General features: G+C 47.1%; 2 protein-coding genes across 2 annotated transcripts in view; both read right to left on the reverse strand.

Moving 5' to 3' along the window:
- The window catches only part of LOC138366854 (uncharacterized), a 366-nt gene extending 365 nt beyond the window's left edge, over position 1 (reverse strand). Inside the window, exon 1 of the mRNA XM_069328141.1 lies at position 1. This exon is cut by the window's left edge and continues 365 nt beyond it. Within this exon, the coding sequence (XP_069184242.1) occupies position 1 (1 nt within the window).
- Positions 2-2172: 2171 nt separating this feature from the next.
- On the reverse strand, positions 2173-2541 carry LOC138366855 (uncharacterized). Its single transcript, XM_069328142.1, has one exon. The coding sequence runs from the start codon at positions 2539-2541 to the stop codon at positions 2173-2175; it is 369 nt and encodes a 122-aa protein (XP_069184243.1).
- Positions 2542-12445: the final 9904 nt, after the last annotated feature.

The raw sequence follows: 12445 nt of genomic DNA on the forward strand, positions 1-12445 counted from the left end.
TTGCGTCACGACTGTAGAGCATGGCGTCACAACTGTAGAGCATGGCGTCACGACTGTAGAGCATGGCGTCACGACTGTAGAGCATGGCGTCACGATTGTAGAGCATGGCGTCACGACTGTAGAGCATGGCGTCACGACTGTAGAGCATGGCATCACAACTGTAGAGCATGGCGTCACAACTGTAGAGCATGGCGTCACGACTGTAGAGCATGGCATCACAACTGTAGAGCATGGCGTCACAACTGTAGAGCATGGCGTCACAACTGTAGAGCATGCTGTCACGACTGTAGAGCATGGCGTCACGACTGTAGAGCATGGCGTCACAACTGTAGAGCATGACGTCACGACTGTAGAGCATGACGTCACGACTGTAGAGCATGGCGTCACGACTGTAGAGCATGGCGTCACAACTGTAGAGCATGGCGTCACAACTGTAGAGCATGGCGTCACGACTGTAGAGCATGACGTCACGACTGTAGAGCAGGGCGTCACGACTGTAGAGCAGGGCGTCACGACTGTAGAGCATGGCGTCACGACTGTAGAGCAGGGGCGTCACGACTGTAGAGCAGGGCGTCTCAACTGTAGAGCAGGGCGTCACGACTGTAGAGCATGGCGTCACGACTGTAGAGCATGGCGTCACAACTGTAGAGCATGACGTCACGACTGTAGAGCATGACGTCCACGACTGTAGAGCATGGCGTCACGACTGTAGAGCATGGCGTCACAACTGTAGAGCATGGCGTCACAACTGTAGAGCATGGCGTCACGACTGTAGAGCATGACGTCCACGACTGTAGAGCAGGGCGTCACGACTGTAGAGCATGGCGTCACGACTGTAGAGCAGGGCGTCCACGACTGTAGAGCATGGCGTCACGACTGTAGAGCATGGCGTCACGACTGTTGAGCATGGCGTCACGACTGTTGAGCATGGCGTCACGACTGTAGAGCAGGACGTCACGACTGTAGAGCATGGCGTCACGACTGTAGAGCATGGCGTCACGACTGTAGAGCATGGCGTCACAACTGTAGAGCAGGGCGTCACGACTGTAGAGCATGGCGTCACTATAGAGCATGGTGTCACAACTGTAGAGCATGGCGTCACAACTGTAGAGCATGGCGTCACAACTGTAGAGCATGCTGTCACGACTGTAGAGCATGGCGTCACGACTGTAGAGCATGGCGTCACGACTGTAGAGCATGGCGTCACGACTGTAGAGCATGGCGTCACGACTGTAGAGCATGGCATCACGACTGTAGAGCATGGCGTCACAACTGTAGAGCATGGCGTCACAACTATAGAGCATGCTGTCACGACTGTAGAGCATGGCGTCACGACTGTAGAGCATGGCGTCACGATTGTAGAGCATGGCGTCACGACTGTAGAGCATGGCGTCACGACTGTAGAGCATGGCGTCACAACTGTAGAGCATGGCGTCACGACTGTAGAGCATGGCGTCACGACTGTAGAGCATGGCGTCACAACTGTAGAGCATGGCGTCACGACTGTAGAGCATGGCGTCACGACTGTAGAGCATGGCGTCACGACTGTAGAGCATGGCGTCACGACTGTAGAGCATGGCGTCACGACTGTAGAGCATGGCGTCACGACTGTAGAGCATGGCGTCACGACTGTAGAGCATGAGCGTCACGACTGTAGAGCATGGCGTCACGACTGTAGAGCATGGCGTCACAACTGTAGAGCATGCTGTCACGACTGTAGAGCATGGCGTCACGACTGTAGAGCATGGCGTCACGACTGTAGAGCATGGCGTCACGACTGTAGAGCATGGCGTCACGACTGTAGAGCATGGCGTCACGACTGTAGAGCATGGCGTCACGACTGTAGAGCATGGCGTCACAACTGTAGAGCATGGCGTCACGACTGTAGAGCATGACGTCACGACTGTAGAGCATGACGTCACGACTGTAGAGCATGGCGTCACGACTGTAGAGCATGGCGTCACAACTGTAGAGCATGGCGTCACAACTGTAGAGCATGGCGTCACGACTGTAGAGCATGACGTCACGACTGTAGAGCAGGGCGTCACGACTGTAGAGCATGGCGTCACGACTGTAGAGCAGGGCGTCACGACTGTAGAGCATGGCGTCACGACTGTAGAGCATGACGTCACGACTGTAGAGTATGACGTCACGACTGTAGAGCAGGGCGTCTCAACTGTAGAGCAGGGCGTCACGACTGTAGAGCAGGGCGTCACGACTGTAGAGCAGGGCGTCACGACTGTAGAGCATGGCGTCAAAACTGTAGAGCAGGACGTCACGACTGTAGAGCATGGCGTCACGACTGTAGAGCATGGCGTCACGACTGTAGAGCATGGCGTCACAACTGTAGAGCAGGGCGTCACGACTGTAGAGCATGGCGTCACTATAGAGCATGGTGTCACAACTGTAGAGCATGACGTCACGACTGTAGAGCAGGGCATCACGACTGTCGAGCATGGCGTCACAACTGTAGAGCATGGCGTCACGACTGTAGAGCATGGCGTCACGACTGTAGAGCAAGGCGTCACAACTGTAGAGCATTGCGTCACGACTGTAGAGCATGGCGTCACAACTGTAGAGCATGGCGTCACGACTGTAGAGCATGGCGTCACGACTGTAGAGCATGGCGTCACGATTGTAGAGCATGGCGTCACGACTGTAGAGCATGGCGTCACGACTGTAGAGCATGGCATCACAACTGTAGAGCATGGCGTCACAACTGTAGAGCATGGCGTCACGACTGTAGAGCATGGCATCACAACTGTAGAGCATGGCGTCACAACTGTAGAGCATGGCGTCACAACTGTAGAGCATGCTGTCACGACTGTAGAGCATGGCGTCACGACTGTAGAGCATGGCGTCACAACTGTAGAGCATGACGTCACGACTGTAGAGCATGACGTCACGACTGTAGAGCATGGCGTCACGACTGTAGAGCATGGCGTCACAACTGTAGAGCATGGCGTCACAACTGTAGAGCATGGCGTCACGACTGTAGAGCATGACGTCACGACTGTAGAGCAGGGCGTCACGACTGTAGAGCAGGGCGTCACGACTGTAGAGCATGGCGTCACGACTGTAGAGCAGGGCGTCACGACTGTAGAGCAGGGCGTCTCAACTGTAGAGCAGGGCGTCACGACTGTAGAGCATGGCGTCACGACTGTAGAGCATGGCGTCACAACTGTAGAGCATGACGTCACGACTGTAGAGCATGACGTCACGACTGTAGAGCATGGCGTCACGACTGTAGAGCATGGCGTCACGACTGTAGAGCATGGCGTCACAACTGTAGAGCATGGCGTCACAACTGTAGAGCATGGCGTCACGACTGTAGAGCATGACGTCACGACTGTAGAGCAGGGCGTCACGACTGTAGAGCATGGCGTCACGACTGTAGAGCAGGGCGTCACGACTGTAGAGCATGGCGTCACGACTGTAGAGCATGGCGTCACGACTGTTGAGCATGGCGTCACGACTGTTGAGCATGGCGTCACGACTGTAGAGCAGGACGTCACGACTGTAGAGCATGGCGTCACGACTGTAGAGCATGGCGTCACGACTGTAGAGCATGGCGTCACTATAGAGCATGGCGTCACAACTGTAGAGCAGGGCGTCACGACTGTAGAGCATGGCGTCACTATAGAGCATGGTGTCACAACTGTAGAGCATGGCGTCACAACTGTAGAGCATGGCGTCACAACTGTAGAGCATGCTGTCACGACTGTAGAGCATGGCGTCACGACTGTAGAGCATGGCGTCACGACTGTAGAGCATGGCGTCACGACTGTAGAGCATGGCGTCACGACTGTAGAGCATGGCATCACGACTGTAGAGCATGGCGTCACAACTGTAGAGCATGGCGTCACAACTATAGAGCATGCTGTCACGACTGTAGAGCATGGCGTCACGACTGTAGAGCATGGCGTCACGATTGTAGAGCATGGCGTCACGACTGTAGAGCATGGCGTCACGACTGTAGAGCATGGCGTCACGACTGTAGAGCATGGCGTCACAACTGTAGAGCATGGCGTCACGACTGTAGAGCATGGCGTCACGACTGTAGAGCATGGCGTCACAACTGTAGAGCATGGCGTCACGACTGTAGAGCATGGCGTCACGACTGTAGAGCATGGCGTCACGACTGTAGAGCATGGCGTCACGACTGTAGAGCATGGCGTCACGACTGTAGAGCATGGCGTCACGACTGTAGAGCATGGCGTCACGACTGTAGAGCATGGCGTCACGACTGTAGAGCATAGCATCACGACTGTAGAGCATGGCGTCACAACTGTAGAGCATGGCGTCACAACTGTAGAGCATGCTGTCACGACTGTAGAGCATGGCGTCACGACTGTAGAGCATGGCGTCACGACTGTAGAGCATGGCGTCACGACTGTAGAGCATGGCGTCACGACTGTAGAGCATGGCGTCACGACTGTAGAGCATGGCGTCACGACTGTAGAGCATGGCGTCACAACTGTAGAGCATGGCGTCACGACTGTAGAGCATGGCGTCACGACTGTAGAGCATGACGTCACAACTATAGAGCAGCACGTCACAACAATAAAGCAGAACGTCACATAACTGTAGAGCAGATACACTTTTAAAACACCAATTCGTCTCGCGTCAAGTGATGTCAATCACGCGTCAGAAGATGTCACTCATACGTCAGAAGATGTCACCAAGTGTCAACACTGACGAAAGCTGTGCATCCCTCCCCCTCAATCATGGTGGCTTTGGTTACAATAATTCACAACCCAAGGTTATTGTTATAAACAACCTCGTTACTCTTCAGAGCTCATAAGTTGTTTAATAAATGTAAACAAAGCCCCCATGACCGAGGAAAGATGTACAGGTTTCGTAAGTGTCTGTGTAAAAGCTTGATGAATCTTGGTTCCAGCAGCATGACAGGAAGTATTAAATAGTCCCGTTGATAAGCTCAGGTACAATAGGTAGGCTCAGACAAATTATTTCGTCATTTAGGGCCATATATATATATATATATATATATATATATATATATATATATATATATATATATATATATATATATATATATATATATATATATATATATATATATATATATATATATATATATATATATATATATATATATATATATATATATATATATATATAGAGAGAGAGAGAGAGAGAGAGAGAGAGAGAGAGAGAGAGAGAGAGAGAGAGAGAGAGAGAGAGAGAGAGAGAGAGAGAGAGAGAGAGACAACCTTAATGTAATCACTTAAACATCCTGATAAGCGAGTCATGTCTTAAATAATGATACAAAAATGAGTTGGCACGAGGAATTAGTTAATGTTCTACGCACCCTCGCATATGTAGAGTATTTTGTCTGCCATGAGGGGACACTTAAGTGTGTCACACTTAAGGGGCTCTTTAAGTGTGTCATGTGTTGCTTCACGCGGTACATGGCTCTTGCCTGCTATGAGGCTGCTGGCATTAATGACTAATAACTCTGTAAAAGATTCATACGTCAGGCTGCGAGCAGCTGCGTCGAACAGTCTGCTTGGTTGACCAGAGGCTACATTCACCAAGCAGTTACGCAAGCACTTACGAACCGGTACATCGGTTCTCAATCTTTGGTGACTTTGTTTACATTTATTAAACAGTTAATGAGCTCCGAAGCACCTGGAGGCTGTTTATAACAGTAACAACAGTTGATTGGGAAGTTTACATGCTTGTAAACTGTTTAATAAACTCAACCAAAGCCGTCAAAGATTGAGGAGAGATGTACACGTTCGCAAATGCTTGCGTAACTGCTTCGTGAATCTGGCCCCAGACCACCAAGCAGGAGGCCTGATCAGTGACCTGATCATGGGAGGACACTGATCAAGATAACCGCAAGGTCATCTTGCGGTTATCTTGGGATTCTCAACTGGAATTAACAGTCATTACCTAACTGTTAATCCCAATCATGGAAAGGATCAAATGCGTGTTTATGTGCCCGTGAGAGTTTAAAACATACAATACAAACCACATAAAATATAAAATTCGTACTTGAACATACAACCCGTTCTCTCGATTCGCCACTCCGTTAAAAATGCAACTGTTTGAACCTAACCAGAACTTGCAAACGCAAGCAACCCGCCTAACGTTTCAGGGCCGAGGTACAGAAAACGTAGGTATTAGGGGGTGCTTTAATAGTCCCAAATATGTCATATTATTAAGGAATTTTTCAATTCCTCAGTGACCTCAAACTATATTATTAAGAACCCTAAAACTTAACATTTCGAGTAACGTGGCTCAGCCCCTTATGACTTGAACTTTATTTCGGACACAAGTTACAACCAGCCCAAACCTGCAGCAGACCGACAGTAGTGACCAACCCATGGCTACAGCAGACCCATAGTGATAACCAAACCAAGATTACAACATACTCAACATGACTTCAGACTCAGTTTGTGCAGAATTTCCCCGTGAGAGCATCTCCCAAGATAAGCCAGGTGAGGGGGGGTCGTCCTCGCCCCATCCCCCCCAAACATCCTGGCTGCCGGGAGATGTGAAAATACACCACAAGAACTACCGCCAAGATGCTTCAAGAGGGCAGCTACGGCCAGCACACAGGCAGCTGCAGCAAGCAAGCCCAGGGCAGCTGGAATTGAGGTCCGTAGGGTGTTAGGTGGGGAGGTGGTGACTTAGTCGCAGGCGGAGGAGGCAGGTGTGTGAGCAGATACTTCCTCAAGCTATATGTGTATCTCTACGCCACGCGGGCCACGCCCCGTTCGCCAGCATCTTCCGTTTGTTGGTTACTGCTCGAGATGAAGATGCTCAAGTCGACTCCCACCGTCTTTATCAAGATCTTTGATTCTGATGGCTCCTCTGGCTAATCTAATGATGCCTGACCTTCCTACTGGTCGAGTCATTCATATTTATACTCTCTCTCTCTCTCTCTCTCTCGTAGCACTGCCGAGTCATCCAATTTTCACATTATACGAGAAACTAAACTCTTTAATCGCCTTAAAAACAGAACATTGAGAAAAACAGTAAAACAAATTTTCTCACCAATACATCATATTAATATGATTTCATTGTACAGCATAACTATTCTAGATATGCTGCAGATATGCTACGACAAGTGACACTGGATATGTTACTAAAACAATAATATAATAATAGTCTACAATTTGGTTCCTACAGATTAGGGCATATTTAGCCTAATATGAGATCGAAAACATCTGATCATATTTTGGTATGAAAACTGCTCTATTTTGATGTGTTTTTGTTTTAACTTTTTTTTAAGTAAAAATAGGACAATTAATTCAAAAGTGATTTTAATGCATTCTAAGGTAGACTAATCTGTAATAATATTATAATGATTAAAATGATCTATAATAATTGATTTATATAATAATGGATGATTATCTGCGGTTAACGATATTATATTTATAATTTATAATGATTACTAATAATCATTATAAATACTGATAAGCTTATCAGTATTTATTAATAATAATTATAGATATCTTTATCATAATATATAATCGATAGGTCTCATTAGATAAAATAGTTAGTTATCTGCAATCAAATGCTATGTAGCCTAATATTTATATCTAATCAAAATTCTAATCTTCGATAATATATAACCAAACAACAATCCATTATATAACAATTTATGTATTTTGACTATTAACAGGATGAATAATTACCTATAAATAGCATCTAGGCATCAGTAATCATCCCTATTCATGATTAATTATAATTAAAATCTAGCCAAATCTATAATGCCAATATCACATTCATCAAAGCCATGCAATCATCAAAACTCATACCAATGCTATACAACTAGCATATAATTATAATTTATAAACCAGATACGCTTTTAATGGGAGCCAAATGGAGGTCAAATCTCTGAACAATTTAAAAAAAAAAAAAAAACCGCTGTTGGGTTAGAATTAACTATGATAAAACATGTACGATTTTCATTCAGCTGTTCTGCTACTAGTGATCTACGTGTAAAATGTAAGCAAACTATTGGCATCTGCTACGTACTGATGCCTAATATTGGTAACTCACTGATACCTATTATTGGCAACTCATTGGAGGTCTGTAATAGAATAAATTCAATAAATTCTGCTTTACAGAACAAGCCTATCGACGCGTGCTACCTTTAATAGTTGTCTAGTTACATTTATACATATATATATATATATATATATATATATATATATATATATATATATATATATATATATATATATATATATATATATATATATATATATAATGTGTGTGTGTTACCTATAATAATATATAATATGAAGCATCGACATACAACCATTAGTGATTAAATGGTCTAAATAACCATAACTATCCTTAATGACTTACGCTTGTTTAAAATACTGAAATAGTTTAATGTGCACGTGAGGCGCTGTTCTCAAGGCATCTTCCAGACATTAGAGAAGCAGCAGCAATTTACCTTTAAATATATGCAGCACATTATGTGACCCCCATGCACAGATGTATCAAGTTTGAAGCAATTTAGTAAGACCACTTTGTCCAAGTGAGCGACTCCCCTCTTCACAGTGAGAGCTGTGACCCATCCCTTATAGGATTTTCCATTATAATATGGCATAGTGCCATAGAGTACAGTATGGCATGATGCCATAGGGCAACCCGCTCTCGCACAAGACAGTACATATATGACTTATTGCTTATAGTCACTATTTGGCTGATTGATAAGTACATATAAGGTATATGCCAATTATATTTTGTTTTTAAGGTACAAACTCTTTCGACAGGTTTGCTAAACACCAGTTTTAATATAAGGAATTTCGTTTTCAGTTTTATTAAACAATGGAGATATTATACAATATTTGACAATATCCTGAGTTGCTTTACAATTTATTTAAATATTTTGGTTTTGCTTTATTATTTTTATAAAACCGTAATATCAATATATGTATGAGTTAAGTACTAATTGTAATTAAGAAGCAATAAGATGCTTATCTTAACATACTAAGAAGGTTAGGTTAGGTCGGTGTTTTCTATTCAGCTTTTCAAGGTAAACAAAAAAATTCACAATAAATTAGTATGTCACATATGCACTTATTAATAAAGCAATATTGACTATAAGCAAGTGCGAGAACGGGTTGCATAGGGACCCCCTGCGAACCTCCAGGCGATTCTGGGACCAGCTGGACCTTTTACGTTCTAAAAACTAAATTTAAAACAAGAGACGGGTCGACCGGGCACCCCATCAAGTGTATGTATACTCGCCTATTTGTCATTGCAGGATCGAGCTCTAGCTCTTCGACTCCGCTTTTCTAGCTGCCGGTTGTCTAATGCAATGACTCCTGACCTACTTCCGTATTATACCTACTTTAAATGCATTCTAAGGAAGACTAATCTGTAATAATATTATAATGATTCAAATTATCATTATTTGATAATTTGAGTTTGCCTCGACAACCTGCTCATACCTGCTTGATGGGGTTCTGGGAGTTCTTCTACTCCCCAAGCCCGGCCTGAGGCCAGGCTCGACTTATGATAACTTGGTCCAACAGGCTATTGCTTGGAGCGGCCCGCAGGTACACATATTCACTACTGCCCGGTTAATCCGGTAATTCTTGCAAGAACTTGTCTAAATGATTCTTGAAGACTTCCACCTTTGTCCGAGCATTATTTTTAATGCTTGCTGGGAGGATATTGAACAGCCGTGGACCTCTGTATTCACCTAGTTGTGCTTGCGGGGATTGAGCTTTGGCTCTTTTGTCCCGCTTCTCAACCGTCAATCAACTGGTGTACAGATTCCTGAGCCTACTGGGCTCTATCATATCTACACTTGAAACTGTGTATGGAGTCAGCCTCCACCACATCACTGCCTAGTGCATTCCATTTGTTTACTACTCTGATACTGAAAAAATTCTTTCTAATGTCTCTGTGGCTCATTTGGGTACTAAGTTTCCAACTGTGTCCCTTTTTCCACCCGTGCTAAAAAGATGGTCTTTGTCCACCCTGTTAATTCCCGCTGAGAATTTTGTAGTTGGTTATCATGTCTCCCTTTACTCTTCTGTGTTCAAGGGACGTGAGGTTTAGCTCCCTTGGCCTTTTCTCGTAGCACATACCTCTCAGTTCTGTGACTAGTCTGGTGGCATACCTCTGAATCTTTTCTAACTTTGTCTTGTGTTTAACTAGGTATGGACTCCAGGATGGAGCTGCATACTCCAGGATTGGTCTGACATAAGTAGTATACAGGGTCCTGAACGATTCCTGACACAAGTTTATAAAGGCAGTTCTTATGTTGGCCAACCTAGCATATGCCGCTGATGATATCCTTTTGATGTATATTGGGAGAGAGGGAGAGAGAGAGAGAGAGAGAGAGAGAGAGTGAGAGAGAGAGAGAGAGAGAGAGAGAGAGAGAGAGAGAGAGAGAGAGAGGAGAAAGAGAGAGAGGAGAAAGAGAGAGAGGAGAAAGAGAGAGAGGAGAAAGAGAGAGAGGAGAAAGAGAGAGGAGAAAGAGAGAGAGGAGAAAGAGAGAGAGGAGAAAGAGAGAGGAGAAAGAGAGTTAGAGTTAGCGAGAGAGAGAGAGAGAGAGAGAGAGAGAGAGAGAGAGAGAGAGAGAGAGAGAGAGAGAGAGAGAGAGAGAGAGAGAGAAAGAGAGAGAGGAGAAAGAGAGGAGAGAGAGAGAGACAGAGGTAAAAGGGGCAGAGAGGGCAGGGAGCAGGTAATGAGAGAGAGCCACATCCGACCAAGGCAGGTGTGTGTCTTCGAGAGGGGGGGGGAGAAGGGGAGGGGGGCATGGGGAAAGAGGGGGTGGTGGGGGGGGGAGGGAGGGAGGGGGGAACTTCCGCCGGAAACACAGAAGAGGTCGGGTGTGTCCATCGTGGGAAACTCTCTTCACATGTAACAGCCGAATCAGGACATTCCTCCTCTTGGAATCACTTGGTATCGTTGATTCGTAGGTGATCAAGGGGGACGACCCACACAGATGAGTCAGATATGGAGGAGATGAATCAAGGATGAACCAAACGTGGGTTAATTGAGTCAGGTCACGTGCTCTAAGGGAGTTAGCAGCACAGCAAAACACAAACAAGTACAAACACAAACAAGGGGGGGGGGGGGCAAACACCCATCCCTCCACCCTCTAACCCCCCCCCCACAATCCCCCCCTACTTAAGTGCCACTTAAGTGTTACCCCCACTACCCCACCTGTCCCCCACACCTCTACGAGGGGGAAAGTGGACAGGGGACGGCGGGACGGGGAGGAAGAAAGGACAGAGGAGGAGCAGGTGATGAGCTGCACCAATGGAAGGGGGAGGGAGGGGGGAGGGACAGGTGATTCAACGGAAGAGAGGGAGGGGGGGAGTGGGGGAGGAGGGTGACGGTTGAGGGTGAGACAGGTGGGGGGAGGGGGTGGAGGGGGTGAGGTAGTGGGAGGGGAAAGAAGCAGGTGGTGAGATGACGTTAGGGCAGGCCAGGCAGGTGGAGGGCAGGTCCAGGCAGGTGGAGGGCAGGCCAGGCAGGTGGAGGGCAGGCCCAGGCAGGTGGAGGGCAGGCCCAGGCAGGTGGAGGGCAGGCCAGGCAGGTGGAGGGCAGGCCAGGCAGGTGGAGGGCAGGCCAGGCAGGTGGAGGGCAGGCCAGGCAGGCCAGGCAGGTGGAGGGCAGGCCAGGCAGGTGGAGGGCAGGCCAGGCAGGCCAGGCAGGTGGAGGGCAGGCCAGGCAGGTGGAGGGCAGGCCAGGCAGGCCAGGCAGGTGGAGGGCAGGCCTGGCAGGTGGAGGGCAGGCCAGGCAGGTGGAGGGCAGGCCCTGAGTGTGCTGAGCAATGTGGACAAATCAGAGATGTGAAGAAACACCAGAGTTGATAACATCAGCGGCATATGCGACGTTGAAAGACACAAAGTGACTTAGGAATATCGATAAGGATATCTAGACATTATATCCAACCGAAGATATATATTCGAGAACCTTCCTAAGAGAACGTAGCTCATATAGAAACCTCCATCTTGTAAATTATAAAATATATCATGAGATATCACAGGAACTAGTTGAACGTAACTTCATCTCCAGGAACGAGGACACTGGTAGAAACTCGAGATAAACATTAGCCAGAGGCACGTAAGGAACGTTTCATTTCGTATAGTGGAACAAGTGGGATAAACTAAGCGATTGAAGTGGTTACAGGTGAATTTAATAGAGTTAAGTTTGTTTTCCTTCACAGACGTGGCGAAACAGTTCCTTCAACCCGTCCTCGTAGCCCAGCTCCTTGTCCTCGTAGCTCGGCTCCTTGTCCTCGTAGCTCGGCTCCTTGTCCTCGTAGCTCGGCTCCTTGTCCTCGTAGCCCGGCTCCTTGTCCTCGAAGCTCGGCTCCTTGTCCTCGTATCCCATCTCCTTGTCCTCATATCCCATCTCCTTGTCCTCATACCCCAGCTCCTTGTCCTCATACCCCAGCTCCTTGTCCTCATACCCCAGCTCCTTGTCCTCA

Source organism: Procambarus clarkii, chromosome 20 (genome assembly GCF_040958095.1).
Source record: "Procambarus clarkii isolate CNS0578487 chromosome 20, FALCON_Pclarkii_2.0, whole genome shotgun sequence".
Classification (NCBI taxonomy): Eukaryota; Metazoa; Arthropoda; class Malacostraca; order Decapoda; family Cambaridae; genus Procambarus; species Procambarus clarkii.

What these genes read in the sequence shown, in the direction of transcription:
- LOC138366855 (XM_069328142.1), bottom strand. Translation starts at nt 2,541, where the DNA reads ATGCTCTACAGTTGTGACGCCTTGCTCTACAGTCGTGACGCCATGCTC.